General features: G+C 35.8%; 2 protein-coding genes across 4 annotated transcripts; one reads left to right on the forward strand and one right to left on the reverse strand.

Moving 5' to 3' along the window:
- LOC107412084 (disease resistance protein At4g27190) lies at positions 1-7,035 on the forward strand. Its single transcript, XM_060812329.1, is given in 6 exon segments — positions 1-216; positions 1,562-3,020; positions 3,023-4,485; positions 4,682-5,164; positions 5,284-6,247; positions 6,407-7,035. Coding segments are annotated over 4 exon segments (4,218 nt in total). The 5' UTR covers positions 1-216; positions 1,562-1,681; the 3' UTR covers positions 6,217-6,247; positions 6,407-7,035.
- Positions 7,036-8,531: 1,496 nt separating this feature from the next.
- LOC107412088 (protein BONZAI 3) lies at positions 8,532-21,053 on the reverse strand. Of its 3 annotated transcripts, none has more exons than XM_060812330.1 (17): positions 20,454-20,593; positions 19,657-19,992; positions 19,257-19,304; positions 18,843-18,991; positions 18,680-18,728; positions 12,565-12,621; positions 12,191-12,370; positions 11,952-12,086; positions 11,775-11,836; positions 11,545-11,641; positions 11,339-11,453; positions 11,138-11,214; positions 10,809-10,946; positions 10,034-10,198; positions 9,828-9,941; positions 9,627-9,723; positions 8,532-9,077 (listed from the first exon to the last, which is right to left on the reverse strand). In XM_060812330.1, the coding sequence occupies exons 2-17, from the start codon at positions 19,657-19,659 to the stop codon at positions 8,959-8,961; spliced, it is 1,605 nt and encodes a 534-aa protein (XP_060668313.1). In that variant the 5' UTR covers positions 19,660-19,992; positions 20,454-20,593; the 3' UTR covers positions 8,532-8,958. The 3 variants fall into 3 exon arrangements, with proteins under 3 accessions (XP_060668313.1, XP_060668314.1, XP_048325143.2); XM_060812331.1 differs by having other exon boundaries at positions 19,657-20,004; positions 20,454-20,567; XM_048469186.2 differs by lacking the exon at positions 19,657-19,992 and having other exon boundaries at positions 20,454-21,053.
- Between the last annotated feature and the right edge of the window lie 1,545 nt (positions 21,054-22,598).

Below are 22,598 nucleotides of genomic sequence, written 5' to 3' on the forward strand. Positions count from 1 at the left end.
AAAGAAAAAAAAAGGAATAATAACTTTTGTATTATTTTGGTGCCTTTATGATTGTCATTACCATCCATTTCTAAGTTGTATCATTCAGCAATTGAGTCCTTTGCCTGAGCCATAGTACAGATACCGATCGAGAAGAGACTTGCCAAATGCTTCATTTTCTTGTTTTGACTTGTTCTTAATTTCCATTCCAGTTTGTACCAACACCTAAATCCCCGGGTATGTATCTTTAATTTTCTATCTCTTTGTTTGGTTGCTGAGAAAGTGATGTTATTAGAAAGAGGGATCATAAAAAGAAAACAATAGAAAGTATATTAACAGAGAACATCCACGATATTTAAAACCTAATATACATGTTGTTCATTTTTTCTTTTTGTTGTGCAATCTTGTGTATATTCTATATACGATGAACAAAACATCTATACATTTTTATATTAGAGAAGATAAGTTTTTATGTTAAAAAATATGGTCAATCGTTTTTAATATATGATTGATCGTTAAGAAATTTTTCATGTAAATTTTCAACATAAACATTGTAAAGGATCTAATTTGTGCGATATATTGGTATTTTAAATATTTAGTTTTTTTTATAATTTATATTAAATATTAAGGTTTATTTGAAAAGTAGTGTTAAAGTTTTAAAGATATTGATTTCTAAAAATCATTTTATAGAGAATTTGTTTTCTATAAATTAGTTTACTGAGAGTTTATTTTGTTAATATTTGGTTAGTTATGAAAAATTGAGAATATAAAAGTAATTAAATTTATTTATAGTTTAATTAATTTTCATGAACTCATGTTTTCCGAATCTTTTAAAAGTCCCAAACGTTAAAAAAATTCACTTTAAGAAATCTTAAATATTCATTAACTTTTACACAATCAAAATGGGGCCTAAGATAATTCTTTCTATTTTAAATGGGCCATTTTAAACAAGACACATGAGCCCGTTGGACCCTTAGACCATATATCGATGTTAGATGGACCGTTCTCAAGTTGAATCTTTCTCTATCGGTAGACTTGGTGCAGTAATAAACAATTGAAGATACACTTTCAAATCAAGGATTTAAATCTCCACTGGGTAAAATTTCATCGTCCACAAATTGTTATAATAATAATTAAAAAAAATAAAAAGTAGAGTCAACCTCCTATAAAGTTTATGTATATTATTTTTGTGCCGTTGGATATTTATTAATTGACTTTTCATTTTGGTATTATTAAGTAGTAATGTTACTTTTTTTTCACAAATAATAATAATAATAATAATAATAATAATAATAATGTTACTATTATTTAAAAAAATCATAATTATTTTTTAAGGAAAAAGAAAAAAAACTAAATGCTTTAATTGGTTTGCAATTGGATAAATTCCTTAATGTGCCATGCTTTCATCTTTTTTAAAATTATAGATATCATATTATACTTAACATGAAACGAATTCTCTAGTTATATATCCCCCAAAATGGACAAAGCATTGAATTAAAGTGTGAAACATATGGTAGATTTTTATAGAATTGGAATTTTTTGCTACATATCCTCTAATATGTCATTTTGTTTACATTTCCAGACCCCAGATAATTCTTTCCCCACAAGAAAAAAAGAAAAAAAAAAAAAAAACAGAAAAAAAAGAAAAAAAGAAAAAAAAGAGAGATAGAAAGTCGATATACTAAAGAGCAAGCCTGCGTATATGGAGTTTATTATGAGTATTGGGACTTGGATTGCACAAGAAGTTGCTGAGTACACACTTAGACCAATTGGACGCCAAGTTTGTTATGTAGTTCAATATAAAACTAACATAACAAGTCTACATACTCAGGTTGACAACTTGGTTAATCTCAAAAATAGGGTGCAACATTCTGTTGATGAAGCTCTAAGAAAAAACGAAATGATCGAAGCTGATGTAGAAAAATGGCTCGAAAGTGTCAATGTGGTCATTGCAGATGCAAACAAATTCTTTGAAAAAGAACGCGGAGCAAATAATAAGTGTCTCCATGGTTTGTGTCCAAATATAAAGCCAAGACATGAGCTAAGCAGGAAATCAACAAGAATCGTGGAGGAGGTAGCTGAGCTCCATAGAAGTGGATCAGGATTTACTTCTGTTTCATACATTCCTCATCCACATGGGATAAAGACAACATCTATCACAAGTGTTCTTGAATCAAGGGTCACAATTGTGGACAGAATCGTAGAGGAATTGGCAAATCCTAATATCAACATGATTGGGGTGTATGGATTGGGTGGTGTTGGGAAGACCACACTTGCCAAACAAGTTGGCGAGCAAGTTCAAGTGCGAAAATTATTTGATGAGGTAGCTATGGCAGTTGTGACACAAAATCCTGATCCATATAGAATTCAAGGAGAAATTGCTGATCTGCTAGGATTGGAGTTAAAACAAGAAACCAGAGCTGGAAGAGCATCGGCTTTGAATAATAGGATTTCAAAAGACAAGAAGATTTTGATAATCTTAGATGATGCTTGGAAAAAACTTGATTTGGTGGATGTGGGACTTGACCCTATTGGCAATTGTAAAATCTTGTTTACTTCAAGAAGTCGAGAAATATTGTCAGAAATGGGCACACAGAAAGAATTTAGGCTTGAAGTGTTACCTGAGGAGGAAACTTGGAGTTTATTTGAGAAGCAGGCAGGTGTTGTTGTAAAAGATCCCGCTATAAGGAATGTAGCGGTTGAAGTATCCAAAAGATGTGGAGGTTTGCCGGTTCTAATCATCACTGTCGCAAGTTCTTTAAGAAATAAAAGCTTACATTCATGGAAAGATGCCTTGAGATGCCTAAAAAGGTTGGATAAGGATGGAATGCAACAAAAAGCATTCTCTGCTCTAGAGTGGAGTTACAGCCAGCTACGCGATAATGAGACAAAGTTATTGTTCTTGTTATGTGGAATGGTTCTGGACAAAAATACCATTTTCATCAATGATTTGCTTAAATACAGTTTTGGTTTGGATATGTTTGAAAATGTCGATACGTTGAGTGAAGCGCAAGATAGATTGCATTCACTGGTTGATTGCCTCAAGATGCTTGTCTGTTGCTTGATGGCGATGATAGTCAGCATGCCAAAATGCATGATCTTGTAAGGGATGTTGCTCTCTCCATTGCTTCCAAAGAGCAACAAGTCTTTTCACTAGCATATGGAAATGATTTGAAAGAATGGCCGAGAGAGGATTTCCTTAAGAATTGTACTAAAATCTCTTTGCCTTTCTGCACTGTCCCTGAGCTTCCTACAAAGTTTCAATGCCCAAAGCTAGAAATGTTTTTGTTTCATAATTACCAGTCAGAACCGAAAGTCCCAAATAGTTTCTTTGAAGAGATGAAAGAGCTCAAAGTGCTTGTTTTAACCAAACTTTCTGAACTTTCACTACCTCCATCTCTTCATTCCTTAACAAATCTTCACACATTATGTCTAGATGGATGCAGCAACTTGGGAGAAAATGACATAGTTCTAGTTGGAAGGCTAAGCAATTTAGAAGTACTTAGCTTGAAAAGTTTGAGCTTTCATAAGCTGCCCAAGGAAATAGGGCAATTGACTTGTCTGCGCTTGTTGGATTTGAGCCATTGCTCTAATCTCGAAGTTATTCCACCGAATGTGATATCAAGCTTGAGCATATTAGAAGAGTTGAATATGAAAGAAAGCTTTGACAAATGGAAAGCCGAAGGAGTCACTGTAGGGGAAGAAAGAAATGCTAGTGTTTCAGAGCTAAAGCACTTGTCTCAGTTGACAACATTGAATGTGCATGTTCCGGATGCAAGCCTTTTGCCAGCAAACTTATTCTCTAGCAAGTTAGAAAGTTTCATAATATCCATTGGTAGTGGATGGAGTATATACAATCTTCGATCTGATGTCTCGAAGATGCTAAAACTTGGGCTCACAAGAAATCAATTGGATGAGAGTTTGAAGATGCTAGTTAAGAAATCTGAAGATGTGTGCTTGACTTTTTTGGAAGATGATGACGATGCTAATAATATTAATATGATTCCTGAACTGGACGGTGGAGAAGGTTTTCCACAAATGAAACATCTAGACATCCAAAGGACTCCTAGTATTAAACATGTCATAGAGTCAACTCATTTGAATTCTTCTTCTCATCCTGCTTGCTTCCTCAACTTGGAGTCACTATCTCTAAGTGAGCTCATCAATTTGGAAAGTATATGTTATTTTCAGCCCAGAATAGAGTCTTTTGGAAAATTAAGAATCATAGAAGTTGATAACTGTCCTAGATTGAGGAATCTTTTCCCAGTTCATGTGGCCAAGTATATCTTCTTGCACCTTCAGGAACTAGAAGTGAAGTCTTGTGGAATAATGGAGGAGATATTAGTAGAGGAAAAAGAAGATAGTAATTTCGATATTGATCAAGTAACATTTCCCATTGAATGTTGTCAATTACAATCTTTGAAACTCTCCTCTCTTCCGCAGCTAGTCTGTTTCTCCTCTGAAAGCAACATGGCGGCTACATCTATGCAACTGTTCAATTGGAAGGTGAATATGGTTATGTGTATGTGCTCTCAATTTGATGATCTGCTTATCTAAGCATGGAATTCTGTTGCTATATATTTCGTTCTCTAATTAAGTAGAACTTAAAACTAGCTAGCTAGCTAGCTTGTCTTAACTATAAATTATATTTTGCGACAAAGTTTACTGTGTTTTAATTAAGAAAAAATATTGATATTTGCAGGTTGTATTTCCCAATTTGAAGGAATTGTCAATCTATTACCTGTCTAAGCTGGCAAGCATATGGAGTTCTTCAAGATTATCAGCCACTCATGATCATCGGTTGGATAACTTTCGAAATTTGCATAAAGTAGAAATCGAGGGGTGCACGAATTTGAAATATGTTTTTTCTGCTTCTGTGGCCAGAGGTCTTGAGCAGCTGGTGAAGCTAAAGGTAGAAAGTTGCATGGCGATAAAGGAAATCATTGCAAAGGAAGAAGATGATCAGAATCAGGAACTAATCCTTGAGTTCATGTTCCCAAAACTACAAACCCTTCAACTTCTACAGCTGCCACAACTTAGAAAGTTCTATCCAGGAATGTATACTTCCAAGTGGCCCTCATTGGACTATCTTGTGATTTTTGGATGTGAGAAAATTGAAACTTTTGCAGCCCATATTTCAACTTTCCATCACACCACTACTACTCCTTTCTTTTTCATTGAAAAGGTAAACATTTTTATTAAATTGGAAAATTTACACTTTTATTAAATTGGAAAAATTCTTACTTTGTGCCTTTGATACGTGTGTATACATGTATGATATAATGTGTAGAATATTTTGATCAGGATTCATTCCCCAAGTTGACTGTAATGTCGTTTAGCGGAAAGGAGATTTTGTATGGTCCACTCCCTCCAGCAAAGTGTTTTCCCACATTAACAGATCTTAATCTGTCTTGTGTACACTTTACCTCAGCTGATTTTCCATTTGCTTCTCTTGACAAGTTACCATGTCTGCAAAAGATTGATGTGTACCGAGCTTTTTACAAAGTTTTATTCATGGAACAACAAACACCTAAAGGGCAGATTAATAATGGGGGAGACTTTGCAGCTTTAACATACTTGAGGCTTTTTAAATTACCCAAGCTGGTGTATCTGTCAGATGCCAACAAGTCCAACTCCAACTCCAGCTCCCACTCCCACCGTGCAGCTGATGATCATCGGCCACTTGTACTTTTCCCAAACTTGGAAGCTCTGATAGTGGAGGAGTGTCGTAGATTGAAGAATCTACAATCATCAGCAATCTCATTCCACAATCTAACATGTTTGTCTATAGATTTATGTGACGGGATGAGATATTTGTTTACTGGTTCCATTGCCGCAACTGGTTTGAACCAACTCAAAACTTTGGCGGTTAAAAGTTGTAAAAGGATGACAGAAATAGTATCCACCACCAGAAGGGATGGAGATGGGGATGAAGACCCACCAGCAGCATCAGCAGCAGCAGCAGCGGGAGGAAGTATAACCATTCTCAGCCGCTTGAAAGATTTGTCACTTACAAATCTACCAAGTCTTTCAGGGTTTTGCTCCAGAAATTCGATGCTTAATGTCAAACTTCCATCCTTGGAAACCTTAAGCGTTTCTGAGTGCTGCCTTGAGATGGAGATTTCCCCTGATGGAACACTCATTGTAACTCTTGATCCTACAAACCAAGCTCAAAGACTAGCACAGATAGCAGAAGAAGGTGAAGAACAAGATGATGAAAAAATTGTACGAGACTAGCATTAGATGAAATGCATTATTCATTCCGTAGGTACTTATCACCGAATTCTCTTTCTCTATATATATATATTTTTTGTTTTTTTATGTTTTTTTTTTTTCCAAGTACTTCAAAATTTCTTCATGTAAAAGATAAATGATCATTTTCTTATACTAATTTGTTCATTTTTTTTGTATGTTTGTTTGTTTGTAGTAAGCAGGCATTGAGTGATTTCATGAGCGAGCTGACTAATTTGAAAATACATACAGGATTTTTATAGGTAAGTGTCATGAACTTTATAACAAAATCACAATCAATATTCTAGAATTTCTTCTATTAATTAATATCAAATTTACATCAAAGAATTTTTGTAAACCAAAACAATAGGATTAATATTTGATGCAGATTCTAGATCAAAACATTTACATATTGCCTTTCAACGAAAGATCGACTTGGTTAAAAAAGTCTGTACTGCTTTTGTCCTACTGCAGTAATCTGTAACAAGGTGGATGAAAATTTGGTGTAAAATTGCAGGTTCTTGAGTGCCGATTCAGCTCACTTTGCTGTTTGCATAAGGCTGTAATAAAGCAAGAAATGACTATTTCTTAATATTTGTGAGAGAGATTGTGAACGACACAATTCGATCAAATTGGGAGACCTTTGCACTCATTAATTATTTTATTTTATGCATACAAGTTTCACAGTACGGCAACTGAAGGAATCCAAGAAAAAAGAGTCGGTAAAAAACAAAAAAGTTTATATTTTCACTAGCATTGCTTGGTTAAATTGATTCTGATCTTGTAGTCATACTGTTGTAGGACTAGTTATACATATAAATGCAAGGAAATCACTTTTCTCTGTTTTCTAATTTATTTTTTAGCATTAAAGGGTCATATTACAAAAAATAAATAATAAATACAAAAGAGAACTCCCACACATTCAGGACAAATTTTTTAAAAACAATAAAAAAATTAGAGGAAATTAAAAAGACAAAAAAAAAAAAAAAAAAAAAATCTTGAAGAACAACCTTACAAAAAATAAGGGTTACAATAAACTCAGGCCAAAGAAACCTAAGTTTCAACCATCAAAAGAAATCAATCATGCTCAAAAGAGCCACCAAATATGTAGAAAACAAAGTCATCCTCAAATTCAAAAATCAAGCCACCAAATATGAAGAAAACAAAGTCATTCTCAAATTCAAAAATCAATCTGCACCCTGAAACACCACGCTTTGAAAGCAAGCATAAAACTATCTCCAAATTAGATGGCAGAGACACACTCCGTGTCGCCATCAACGTAGTCAATAAAGACAACACTATCATCCCCCAAAACATAAAGATCGCACCCAACTCTTCCAATGCTGACGCAGAATAATAACAATAATAGTAATAATATCGAAAAATAAAATAAAAGAACACAAAAGATTTGGCCTCCCTTTAAACCTTTGAAGTAGAAACCTCTGAGGGAACCAACAAAGAAAAGAAAAAAGTAACACAGTCATACAAAAAACCAACTAAATCTAAAAGACTTATCCCCTTACAAATCATCAACATGACAGTCAATACAAACTGCAAGGAGATGAAAAAACCATTGTACATAAGGTTCTACAGTATCAGCTTTAGAAAGAACGTCAGTAACTCCGTTGCTTTTACGACAAATACAGGACACCGTAAGGAGAAATTTTTATTTATTTATATATAGTCATGCTGCCAGAGTTGATGCAACACTATACATTCATAGAGGGTGTATCTTATAATTATATATTATAATTTGTGAATTTCAATTTTTGAAAAATCATCAATGATTTCTTTATCGAAGCAATACAACTTTTATATTTTGTAAACTTTTTTAAAATATTTTAATTTTCATGGATCAGTATGACGACGAAACTAACTGTAGTAGCAGAAGCCGATGCTGTACACTTTTCCAGTGTATCCATGTATGGCTGTTGCTGTAAAAGAAGGATGTAAAACTTTTATATTGATGTTTAAGAGGGACATAGCCAAACGTCATAATTTGATCAAACAGGAGATAACTGTCTTTTCCTTTTCGACCGTTTGGGGTTGTGGGACACCTTAATTGACTTCTTTTTTTTTTTTTTTTTTTTTTTTTGTTTTTTTTACCCTTCTTCCTTACTTCCTTTTGTTATTAAAGTGTGTACTTTTGTTTTTGTTATTAAAGTGTGTACTTTTGCTCCATCGTACTTGCTTCATTGTTCATTTTGGACATAAATGAAAATATTTTCGTCACCATTTTAACAAGGCAGCCAGAGAGAGAGAGCATGCAAAAAAAACATACACCAGGCACCAAACAGATAATGATGACCGTACATGATAAATATATAAACCTTTCGTTTTCATTTACTAGAGCTAAAACTTTATACAATTACCAAAAAACAAGAGCTAAAACTTTATACAGTCCGTCATGATGTATGAATTGGATTTCAAACCTAATATAAACTGTTTCAAAACCTAGGTATATATTTTTCCATTTTCCATAGGTAGCGACTACAGGCACCAAGTGTATTTTACCACCTTAATTACTAAGTTATATGGCAAAACTACTTATCATTATCCTAAAGGTTGTAAAATAAAATAGTCTGTATAAGGATAAGTGAACCTTTAAAAAAATTAGTGAGAAATTTAAGACAAACTAATAAGATAACCATATGTCATTTTGCCACCTCACTTTGAAATTGGTAAAATACTCGGTGCCCCTAGCATTGTTCTTTTCCTTATCCAATATGTAACTAAAAGTCGGTAAGATTACGTTTGGGCTGCTGCTGCACGGGTCGTGCATGGCTTAACATCTCTACTCCGCATGTAAGTCAGAAACTGTCCGGGCAGCTCTTCCAAAAGAGCTTGAACAACATTTATCTGTCCACCTATTCAAAACCACACAGGATTTGTTAGTCTTCAAATTTCAACCAAACGATTAAAAGGATCTTTTAATAAAAAAAAAAAAATAATGGAAACTAATCATCATTTTCACTTTATATATAACGTGAAATGCTCAAAACAAAAGCTTCCATGGAAAAGAAAATTTAGAAAGTATCACAAAGATTGAGAAATTAAGCATGCAGTCTTCGAATATAGCAAACTGGAGTTGGATATTTGAGATGATTATAAGCATGTTTACTAGTGTTAGAAGGCAGCTTGTAACAGGAGCAGAGAACTCAATCAAGTCCCAAATTCAGATTCTGGCCTATATTTGGACCTAACATGGGATGCGATGGTTCAGTATCTAGTTTGGATTATGATTATATGAGGCATTAGTGCTTCATATCATTCCCATCCCTTTAAAAAACCACTTCGATCTAGTTCATCAGGTCATTTTAGAACACATCATGTTACTGTTTCTGTAGATTGGAGTTATAGATCGAACCAACAAAAAGTGGAAAAAGATTGGAAGAGATCAGATTATAGGCACTTACTATGCACTTCTCGCATGGGAACAAACTGTACAATATCTCGAGTAGCCACACGACCTGTTGAACTCTCTAACCGATGTCCATTATCAGCATCAAGGATCTTGCCACATGTAAGATTCAGACAGCTTAAATTTCACAATCTCCAGTACAGTAGAAAAGTAAATACATAAAGATATTTATGAAATTAGTCAAGCAAAGGCATACCTCCATCTGTTTAAAATCTGCACCACCTACACCAACCACAAGAAGTGACAGTGGAAGATCAGATGCCCTTACCAGTGCATCTTTTGTTTCTTGAAGATCGGTAATTACTCCATCCTAAAAATATGGTGGCATTTACGCAATTACAAACAATAACTATTAAGTTGATATCAAATGAAATGGATATAAAAGGCAATCCTAGTCTTTACCGTTATAATGAGCAAGACATAGTACTTGTTATTTTTGCCTGAGAGGGACTGGCCTGCAATTTCTGCAGCCCTGTTGATCACTTGGCCAAATAAAGTTGGTCCTGCCAGAGAAACATTGTGTAGAGCATTGGCATAAGCAGCCATGATGCCTTCAACTCCTCCAACCTTTCAGAGGAACAAAACAGATTGTTACTAATTGAAAACTTCAAATGCAAGCAGCTGGCTCTTAAACATTTCAGCAATTAGTTTCATGAACAATTCGCACATTATGCACTCACAAAATAGAATACAGAAGAAATGGAACGACTCCATTAACTAGGCAAGTAGTAGCCCTTTAGACCAATATTGTCAGGATATACAAAGAGCTACATAAGTTTAGAGTAGAGCTTTTCAAATGTATCACCGAGAAGGGAGAACTCCTTTCTAATTAACAAGCATTTCATGGAACTAATACTTAAGTGAAAACAGAAGACTATAAATTACAAAGCCATAAAAGCAAAAGCAAAGCAACAATTTTCCTGATAATATATAAATATAGGTTGTATCCGTATCCATCTTTCAGATATCTGACACTGGTATCCTCTAAACCATTCACATAAAATCTTAATTAAAATTATTATTTACTTGCACACAAATCACACACTACTACATGATTACTAATAGCACCAGGTTCATAACTGTTGGAAGTGAATGATACGTAGCACAGAAAACAAAAAACGATATATGTTGGAGGCAATACCAATAATGACAAAGATTACGAGCTTAGATCAATTACCTCAGCGTCACTTGTGCCTCCATTCAAGTTAAAGCAATGTGATACTCTACCATCCATAGTCCTTCCTCCAAATCCCCATGCAGGAAAGCGCCTATCAGAATCATAAAACTGTATGACTTCTCCAACCTCCATAATTGCCTACAAATATTTGCAATCCACTAATCAGAAAACCTTTTCACGATCAATTATTTCCTTGTCTTTCCTAAGTATCAACTAAAATACGGCCTTAACAATAAAAGCTCAAAAAAAAATGAAATGAACCAAATTTATACAAGTTTCAGATTTAATGTGCTATGCTCAATAAGGCACCACAAGATACATAGCCTTACCTTCTGGTAAGAATTCAACTGGCCATGAGGGTTAATGTAGTGCAAGGAATCTGTATTGTGAGGATTTCCGTTTGACGCTGGATAGAAGTAAATAATCCAAGCAAAAAAATCAGCCAATACATAACCACAACCAAAAAATAAATAAACAAATGAAAAAAAGAAGGAAGAAGAAGCAGATAGAGATGAAGATAAAAGACTTACCAGTAAAATCAACAGCAACCATAAAGTTAAGCTCAAATCCACTAGAAATGTAATCAAGAAAGCTGAATTTTTCCTTCTCACAGTATTGGTCCACAAACAACTGACCCTTCAGAACCTATGCGGATAGATTATTAAGCAAAAGTGAGAGAGAATTTAAAGAACAAGCTGAAAAAACTATTAACATTATCGCAAGTAGGAAACAGCACCTTTTCATGACCATGATGAGATGATGGAAAAATAAAATTTGCACCAGTTCTTGTTTTATAAAGCTTTTCCAGGTCTGCCACAGACTTCTGGAGCTTTCTGAAAAGTGAAACTTCAAAATCAATATTTCCCGATTTCCATCCAACAGACACTAAACAATGATTACCATAAAAGGGAAAAAAAAAAAAAAAGATAAAAAACAAAACTAGAAACTATTGAATCCAATAATTACCCAATGAGTACATGATTGCCACTGCTATTGAAATCAAAACACTCGATAACCAATGGATTATCCTGTAAAATTTGAAATTTAACCAGGTCAATGAATTTCGCTACCCTATCTTTCGCAATGGCAAAAACATAATGTAAACTAAAAATTTAATCCAGTATCAGAAGATCACAAGCTTGCCTTGCTACCAAACTGCTGCATACTTAGGCATACTGGTTTCCAGATTGGATTTAAATTGTTCTCTACCACTTCAGTCTTGCAAATTGGAACAGTGCCTCCGGTCTCAACCATTCTGGAAATTCTTAGGAAAGGATCCTGAGGGGGAAATAGAGGCAGGGGAAGAAAATTTATAATTTTTCAGCGACATACATAAGTAGAATGAAGACATAAAAAAAAAAAGTGGCTTTGAGAAAACATACGCTTTTAGAAAATACGTCTTTGTTATCCAAGTGGGAACAACGGAATGTCATATCAACAGCACTCCTTGAAGCAACAGTTTCTTCAGCATGGACAGTTAGCGTGCCTAAATTTCTCAAACCCCCATGCCTATTATCTTTCTGTAGATTTAAGGTTAGGCTTCGGTTTTGTTTAGTCACAATCTGTCGTAGGAAGGACCATGTTAAAATTACAATGGATAAACCCAAAAAATTGGCATATTTATGAAAATATTCATGAAATTAAAAATACACACAAGCTGCAAAATAGTGTTGGTTGAATTTACAATACAGGAAACTCACATATGACATATTGCACCACATTTTTATTTAGCAATACTGATACTAAAGCTACTAACCATTGAAAGAATACAACTGGCTTCTCCAAGAAAATCTTGATCCTTCAAGTTCAACGTCTGCAGGCAAAGAGAAGAAAGACATAAACTTGAAACCGTCATCAAATTTGTTATGCCACTCTTAACAAGATGCTAAAAATTTCAGGACTTAGATAAAAGCTTTCCCATTTGGAAAAAGAACAATATAAGTAAGTTCACAATATAATTTGAACCTATAGTGTGAAGTCCAGCCGCACCAACCACACAACCTCACCAACCACAGCCTCACCAACCACAGCCACCATTGTTGACAGCCACCATTGTTGATCAACAATTGTGGGCTAAGATGTTGAAAAGTGTGGCCTTGTAAGCCTATAAATAGGCTCCTTACCATTTCATGAAAACCAAGCCAAGAGAGCAATCTCAATCCTCCCAAGTGAGGAGAATTGAGAGAAAACTCCAAGAGAGAGAGTTGTTTAAGTTCCAGAGAGAACTTGAGAGAAGAGTGAGCAATTCCAGAGAGAATTGGAGAGTGCAGAGAGAGGTTCCACGAGAGAATCCTCCATGAGAGAAGTTTTTATTTTTGTATTCTATTTTTAAGAGATTAATAGAATTCTTTTATTTTCTTCTCATATTTCTTCTCTAAAGTGGTCAGAGAACCACAACAAGTGGTATCAAAGCTCCAGGTTGAGAGCTTGGGTCCAAAATTTGAAGAAACAAAGCTACTGTTCTTCAAGTTGGTGTTTCGGAAAGTTGCTCAAATAATTAATTTGACAATCCCAGGTGAAAGTACCCGACGAGAGGAGAACAACGAAGTTCGCCGGAGAGAAAACGGACGTCCCACGCGCCCACGCGCCGTCTGGAGGTTGAAGACGACCACGTCAGCAGCCACGTCAGCAGCCACGTCAGCGAACCCCTGCCACGTCATCTGCCACGCCAGCGACACGTCGTCAGCCACGTCATCTGCCACGTGGTGCCACGTCAGCATCATCTGCCACGTCAGCAATATTTTCTGAAATTACGGAACGGCCCCTGAAGTTTCGGAAATTACGGAACAGCCCCTGAGTTATTGGAAATTACAGATTGACCCCTGTAGTTTTCTGAAATTACGGTGCATCCCCTGAACTATTGGAAATTACAGATTGACCCCTATAGTTTCTGTATTTGCAGGTTGACTCAGAAATTTTGTGAAATTACATTTTTGCCCCAAAATTTCTGGTAATTATATTTTGACCCCGGAAGAGTCAAGTCCACCATTTTCGGCCGTTCCGGACGCAACGGTTAACTCCGTTTTGCCAAATTCAGCTCCATTTTTGGTCAAGCCATAATGTCAATGGAAGAATCATCTTCGGGAGCTATGGTTAAGCTCACTGCCACAAATTATACACTTTGGAGACCTCGGATGGAAGATCTCCTCAATTGTAAGGATCTATTTGATCCTATAGAAGCTAAAGGCGAAAACCCCGATCCCAGCAAAGTAGCAGAATGGAAGAAATTAAACAAGAAAACGATCGGTCAGATCAGGCAATGGATCGACCACAGTGTCTTCCATCATGTAGCGAAGGAAACGGATGCATATGCCCTCTGGACAAAATTGGAGGACATGTACCAGGCCAAGACTGCTCGGAACAAAGCCCTGTTGCTTAAGCGATTGGTACATCTCACATTACAGAGTGGAACTTCTGTAGCCGAGCATACCAGTGAGTTCCAGAGCTTGGTAAATCAACTATCTGCTGTGGATTACCAACTAGGGGATGAGGATCAGGCCCTCCTACTTCTAAGCTCTCTTCCAGACAGTTGGGAGACATTGGTAGTCTCTCTCAGCAATTCGGCCCCGAATGGCAAACTTACTATGGCTATGGTTAAGGATGCCCTATTTAATGAAGAGGCCAGGAGAAAGGACATTGGCATGGATCAGTCACATGCCCTCGTCACAGAGAGAGGAAGACAGCAAAGAGGTGGTCGAGATAGGGGGAGAGGCAGGAGCAAGAGCAGAGGCAGATCTACAGACGGCAGAAAATCATCGTATAAGTGCTATCATTGTGGCCTGGAGGGTCACATGAAGAAGAACTGCAGAAAGTTGTTGAGAGAGCAGAGACTCCAAGGTAATCAGCCGAAGAAGGATGGAGAGACACTAGTCACTTGTACAGGAGAAGTGGCGCTCTGCTCCACCGAAGAAGAGACATGCCTTCATATATCAACCCAAGATGTTGAGTGGGTAGTCGATACTGCAGCATCCTACCATGTCACTCCACACAGAGATTTCTTTAAAACGTACAAAGCAGGAGACTTTGGTACAGTAAAGATGGGAAATTCCAGTTTCGCAAAGATTATGGGAACTGGTGATATTCAGATAAAAACGAATGTTGGTTGTACAATCACTTTGAAGGATGTCCGTCATGTTCCAGACCTTCGGCTTAATCTACTTTCGGGAGCAGCCTTAGACAAGCAAGGCTATGACAACTACTTCAGCAAAGGCACATGGAAAATGACGAAAGGTGCCATAGTTGTCGCCCGAGGACATATTTGTGGAACGTTGTACAAGACTCATGTGAAGATATGTGCAGACAGCCTCAATATTGCAGAAGGAGAGGCGTCTCAAAATCTGTGGCACCAGAGACTCGGTCACATGAGTGAAAAAGGATTGTCCACTTTGGCAAGGAAGAAGCTTATCACTGTTTGCAAGGATGCTGCGCTAGATCCTTGTAATCACTGCTTGTTTGGTAAGCAACATAGAGTCTCCTTCAGTTCCTCTGCATCGAGAAGATCAGAGTTGCTTAGTCTGGTGCACTCTGATGTTTGTGGTCCCATGGAGGTGGAATCATTAGGTGGCAACAAGTATTTCCTGACCTTCATTGATGATGCTTCACGGAAGGTGTGGGTATATTTCTTGAAGACAAAGGACCAGGTACTGGATTACTTCAAACTGTTTCATACCATGGTAGAGCGTGAAACAGGAAAGAAGCTGAAATGTCTCCGCTCAGATAATGGAGGCGAGTATACTTCCAAGGAGTTCGATGCCTACTGCAGAAGACACGGCATTCGACATGAGAAGACGGTCCCTCGCACCCCACAACATAATGGAATAGCCGAAAGAATGAACCGAACCATTATGGAAAAGGTCAGAAGTATGCTCAGTATGGCTAAGCTGCCAAAGCCATTCTGGGGAGAAGCTGTTCGTGCCGCCCGCTATTTAATCAACAGATCACCGTCAGTACCGTTGAATTTTGAAATTCCGGAGAAAGTGTGGTCGGGTAAGATTCCCTCCTACTCTCATTTAAGAGTGTTTGGTTGTATAGCTTATGTACATGTATCCAAGGAGCTCAGACAGAAGCTCGATGCAAGATCTACTCCATGCATCTTTATAGGATATGGAGACGAAGAATTCGGATACAGGTTATGGGACCCGAAAACCAAGAAGGTTATTAGAAGCAGGGATGTAGTATTCCAAGAAAACCAGAAAATGGAAGACATTGAAAAGCCCAGAATGTCTCCTAATTATAGTTCTAGTGCCGAGAATTTTTGTCCTAATCCAGCACCAGCACAAATAGCCACAGAGGATAATGAGGTGCATGAAGATATACCAGAAGCAGACCAGGAGGAAGAAGGGGATAATGAGCAGGGGGAGACTCAATCCTCTCAAGCAGCTGCAGGGCCATCACAGCGGTCAGATGATGGTACACCTCCTGAAACCAGTGGTTTACAAGTTCGGAGATCTGAGCGAGGCCGAATTCCATCAAAGAGATTTCCAGAATCTGAGTATATTCTGCTTACTGAAGAGGGGGAGCCAGAGAGTTTCCAGGAAGCTGTTTCTCTTCAAGAGAAGGAAAAGTGGCTGCAAGCAATGCAAGATGAGATGGAATCCTTGCAGAAAAATCATACTTATGAGTTGGTTAAGCTTCCAACAGGAAAGAAGGCACTAAAGAATAAATGGGTGTTCAAGCTCAAGAAAGATGGCAGCGGAAAGGTGGTGAAACACAAAGCCCGAATGGTGGTCAAAGGATTTCTTCAGAAGAAAGGAATTGACTTTGATGAGATTTTTTCACCAGTGGTAAAAATGACTTCAATTCGAGTCATTTTTGGTTTAGTAGCAAGTCTAAACCTAGAGCTTGAGCAGATGGATGTGAAGACAGCATTTCTTCACGGTGATTTACATGAAGAAATCTACATGGAGCAGCCAGAAGGATTTGAGGTTTCAGGGAAAGAAAACCTCGTATGCAAGCTAAAGAAGAGCTTGTATGGCCTCAAGCAAGCACCAAGACAATGGTATAAGAAGTTTGACTCGTTGATGGTGAGTCAAGGCTATAAAAGGACTGCAGCAGACCAGTGTGTTTATATTAAAAAATTTTTCAGGTGGAAACTTCATTGCACTTTTGCTATATGTGGACGACATGTTGATCGTTGGACAAGATGCAATGAAGATTAGTCAGCTGAAGAAAGAATTGTCTAAGTCTTTTGATATGAAAGAATTAGGACCAGCTCAACAAATTTTGGGAATGCAAATAATCCGAGACAGGAAGAATAGAAGGTTATGGCTATCTCAAGAGAAGTATGTTGAACGGGTGATAAAGAGATTCAACATGGATAAAGCCAAACCGGTCAGCATTCCACTTGCAAATCATTTCAAGTTGAGTAAGAAGTTGTGCCCCTCATCCAAAGAAGAGATAGAGGAGATGGCTTCAGTACCATATTCTTCAGCGGTAGGAAGTCTGATGTATGCAATGGTGTGTACCAGACCAGACATTGCTCATGCAGTAGGTGTTGTGAGCAGATTTCTTTCAAATCTTGGAAAGAAACATTGGGAAGCAGTCAAATGGATTCTCAGGTATCTTAAAGGTACATCGAAGCTGTGCTTGTGCTACGGGGGAGGTGATCCAATCTTAGAAGGCTATACAGATGCAGATATGGCCGGAGACCCTGATAATAGAAAATCTACATCAGGTTATCTCTACACTTTTGCAGGGGGAGCTGTGTCATGGCAGTCAAGATTGCAGAAGTGTGTTGCTTTATCCACTACTGAAGCAGAGTACATTGCCGCAGCGGAAGCGGGTAAGGAAATGTTGTGGTTAAAGCGTTTTCTCACAGAATTGGGCATCAAGAAAGAAGACTACAAGATACATTGTGATAATCAAAGTGCCATGGATTTGAGCAAAAACTCAATGTATCATTCCCGTACAAAGCACATTGACATTCGCTATCATTGGATACGCGAAGTAATAGATCAACAGTTGCTGAAACTGATGAAGATCCACACAAAAGAGAATCCAGCAGATATGCTAACAAAAGTTGTTGCTCGAGAGAAGCTGAAGCTATGCAGAGACATAGCTGGAATAGATGGCAGATGACCATCAGTTTTAAATGCGGCTGGAGGGGGAGAATTGTGAAGTCCAGCCGCACCAACCACACAACCTCACCAACCACAGCCTCACCAACCACAGCCACCATTGTTGACAGCCACCATTGTTGATCAACAATTGTGGGCTAAGATGTTGAAAAGTGTGGCCTTGTAAGCCTATAAATAGGCTCCTTACCATTTCATGAAAACCAAGCCAAGAGAGCAATCTCAATCCTCCCAAGTGAGGAGAATTGAGAGAAAACTCCAAGAGAGAGAGTTGTTTAAGTTCCAGAGAGAACTTGAGAGAAGAGTGAGCAATTCCAGAGAGAATTGGAGAGTGCAGAGAGAGGTTCCACGAGAGAATCCTCCATGAGAGAAGTTTTTATTTTTGTATTCTATTTTTAAGAGATTAATAGAATTCTTTTATTTTCTTCTCATATTTCTTCTCTAAAGTGGTCAGAGAACCACAACATATAGTTCTAACGATTTCAATACAGGTAACTAATTAATGATAATTTTTTCCATAAGATCTCTAACATGCATATTCACTGAAATATCGGATGGTCTAGTTTAGTGTAGATCAGTAGAGTTCATATTTTAGCTCTTGATTAGAAATTATCTTTTAACATATTATTCAGCACTTCCAGATTTAAGCATTTCCTGAGTTGAGTAGCGGCAATCCTCTCAACATAATTTATATTATTATTTAATTAAATAAATCTAGATTTTAATAAAAATATTTAGAAAGATGTAAGTAAATGAAATGACCAGGAGCTAACAGGAAGAAAGCAATAAATACAATACCTTCACTGGTATATTGTGATATTTAGTGTCAACATCATAGACATGAAATCTGCGTAAAAGTAAAGGTGAAATATGAGTTAAGCAACGTAAACAGAACAGGCTACCATATAAAATAAACAAGATATTTTTACAGTAAGTACCGGCAATATTCCAAAATACTTACACCAACGGCTGCACAATCTCAAATTGGTAGGCAATTGTAATTTTATCTATCCACTGGGGATTCAAATTATTTAGTATTACCTCAGTGCGCCCTACTTCCTCTAGTTTACCATCACCTTTCTTCACAAACACAACAGCCATAGGATCACTCTGTAATGAAATAACATTAAAAAAAAAAAAGAAAGAAACTATTTAAGCACAAATCATACTTAATGCAAGCCTCGACATTATAAGAAAACAAGTCAAACAAATATAAAGGAAGAGAAGAGAACCTTCCCTTCATAAAGTGGTGCAAGAATATAGCAGCATACTAGCTATTTAGTTGGAATTTTTTTTTAAAATTTTTTTTTCACTTAACTCTAAGCCAATTTCATAGGTAATATGTTAGAATTTAGAAGGTTATGGAGAAACATACCTTAGATGTGATGTCCCGGTCAATCAAGTTAGCTGCTGATAGAGATAACTGCAGCACAGATTTGAAATACGTGAAAACATTTCAAGGAGAATATAAACTATAAAACCACGTAGAGGATGTGAACCTAGATGCATAATCTATCATTGAAACATGATGAAAGTTGAGAATACAAGCCTCCCTGAGATAAGGCATTTAAATAATATATCATACCAAGGATCAAATTAAAGTATTAAAAAAAAAAAAACAACAACTTGATGATCTAATGGTTCATTTTGAACACCAAATGCAACATGTTCATCCAGTTTGCATTAATTTAATTAACACACATCTTGATAATTCATTTTTAAGCCTTTTAATTATGAGATTAGGTATTATTTACAATCAGTTCTAAAGGACGTACCATAACTAACTCTAGACCTCTTTGAGACAAGGTTTTAAGAATACGAGAGAATTTATGATTTAGTAGTTAGGGAATGCAACCAAACAATACCAAATAGTAACCGTGAAAAGTCCACATCACAAAAATGTGTCTGCTCGTCCATGATAACAACAGTAGCAAAGAGATAATTATTTATTTGCCAGGACAAGTACAAGCAATGGAATCTATGACGGTCACATCACCACACATATAGATAGCACTAAAAAGTCCAGATTTTATTACAAAATTATAAAGAAGAATTTGAATTGAATGTTGCTAGTTAATTCAGGGAAGACAAGGTCATATTCGGTAGTCCAACTAGCATCCATTCTCGTCAACAAAACAAAGCAAAAGCAAAACAATATAAGATTACTTCAAAGGACAAGTACCGCATATATATATATATATATATACAACAAAAAAATAATAATAATAAATAAATAAAATAAAAATTAAAAAAGAAAGGAAGAAATAAATAAATAAATTGAGGCAGTAATGCTGCTATAGTGATTCAAACAAAGAAATCATAGAGAAAAAGACTGTCCAGATATCTAACAGCAAATTTAAAAATAAAAAAAGGATGAAAAAAAACCGCTCAAATTCATTAAAAAAAGAAAAAGAAATGTGATTAATTTAAAAGAGAAGTATGATTAGACGACAAAGGAACTCTTTTTCGAAGCGTGTGGGTTATCAATTGCAAAATCAAAATCAAACACAATCGAAATAACAAAAAGACAAATAGACAAAATAAAAATCAAAGACGGATAAAAATATTATACCTCGAGTTGTGTGAAGAGGGGATTAAAGCCACGAGACTTGTAGAAGAAATCGATAGCGTCGTTGTGGCCGCCATTGTTCTTGTTGTCATGGGCGTCTGTGGGCCTGGGTTGGGTCCCTCCTATGGCTTGTTGTCCTCCTCTCACATCCGAAAAGCACCCTCCCATCTCTCTCTTTCTATTTCTCTTTCTCTTTTCTCTCTCCTATCTAAAAACCCCAATATCAGTTTCACTCTGAATCTATAAACCCTCTTTTTCCTTAACAAAATTTCTCTCTCTGCTACCGGCTTTTTTCAAGTCTCTGCGTGACTATTTACTTAAAAGCGTTCCAAAAAAAAAAAAAAAAAAAAAGCCGTGCCTATTTAGTTAGAATTTCCAAAAAACAGAAAAAAAAAAATTGCCGTTTTTGTTTATTGCCTATAAAAATAAAAAGGCCCACTAACTGGTATTTTTTTATTTTTATACGGAGGGTAATTCACTAACTAGTTATTTATAAAGGTAAGGTAAGGCGTTTTTTTATGTTAATAAGATTGGAATTTTCATGTCCCTTATGATGAACCAAAGGAGCACAGCCAACGGATTTTTTGTAGGACTCAGAATCTGCAAGAGGCAATAGCTATATATATATGATCGTATGAATTGGATAGAAATTGGATAAGTATAAAGGGGTTGTTGTGTAGAAATTGAATAGAAAAAACTTGACAAAGACTTGAGGAACTTTTCAGTTTGAATAATACTAAAATGGACATATTATATTATATATGGCAAGAGATAAAGATAAGAATTTCTGGAACAACTTTTTCGCCACGTCTCGTGGCTTAAACGCTAAGTCCAATTAAAATAGTTATTGAATATATATACATATATATATATATATATATTTTTTTTTTTTAATGGGAAAATAATTGTTATTGAATTTGAAACGGAAACTACACAATCAACGTATATTGTATAAGAAACTGGCTCACGGGAAATCAATCAACTTCCATGCAAAATACATACAATTTCATTTTCTATTTTTTTCTGCATGGTCTTCTTTTGAATGAAAGGTCTTCGTAATACACCAAATCAATCTTGCAGAATATTAGAGTCAATTGTATAGTAATTAATCAAAAAGATAGTTGCAGTAACTCAAATTTTCTAGCCTCAAATTACAAACTACCATATCACCCATAATCTATTACACTTCTACATTTTTTTTGCATCAAAGAATCATAATCTTCAATTCCATATAAGAATATCCAAAATTATTTACCATTTTCTGCACACATCTTTTTACATACCCCCAAAGGAAAAAGGAAAAAATAAAAAATAAAAAATAAAAAGATAGAAAAACCTACAGAGTGTAGATCACAAAATAATTTCCCATTTTAAAAAGCTATTAATTTTGATTTAGGCTTAGTTTGAATAAAATTTTTATTTTATTTTTTCAATTAATAACTTTTCATAAAATAAGATATAAATATTTTTATATTAATTTGTTTTAATGATATGTACCATGCATTATTATATAGATTATCTTAATCATGTTCGATTATATTTAATTGTGATATGGGCCTTAAGAATATTAAAAAAAAAAATCCTTACCAAAAAAATATACTCTATTCTTTTCAAAAATATACATATTCATCTAATATTTATATACTTTTTGAATTTTTTTTTATCTTCAAATTTATTGCCATTTAATTTTGACAAAAATAAATTCTTTGATAAAAACTTTATAAATAAAAAGATACAAATATAACCTATTATAAATGGTGTTACGTGCAGTTGCACATCTTACAGTGGCCTGCTAGGTTGGATTGGATTTAGAATTTGTGTGTTAGAATCGGTTTGGAAGTACTGCTTGTTGTTAACAATGCTAGATACATATATGTTGTTCAATTGAAAAACACTTTTGGGCTTGGCTAAGAACGAAATCCTGAGACTGTTGCAAGTTGCGAGGGATATTACATGGTAGAGTTGAGGTTTTCCAGATAAATTCTGATTGAATCGATTCTCCTTCTAGGTTTCAGACTTTTACGAGGTAAGATAATGGACCAGCTCATGTCTACTCAAGATGGAGTATTAAATAGCTTTTTCTGGTTATCCAGACAAATTGGCTCAAATCTGTAAGCTTTTGGTTTGCATTAATGCTTGCTGTCTATA

The sequence above is a fragment of the Ziziphus jujuba genome, chromosome 10 (genome assembly GCF_031755915.1).
Source record: "Ziziphus jujuba cultivar Dongzao chromosome 10, ASM3175591v1".
NCBI classification, from domain to species: domain Eukaryota; kingdom Viridiplantae; phylum Streptophyta; class Magnoliopsida; order Rosales; family Rhamnaceae; genus Ziziphus; species Ziziphus jujuba.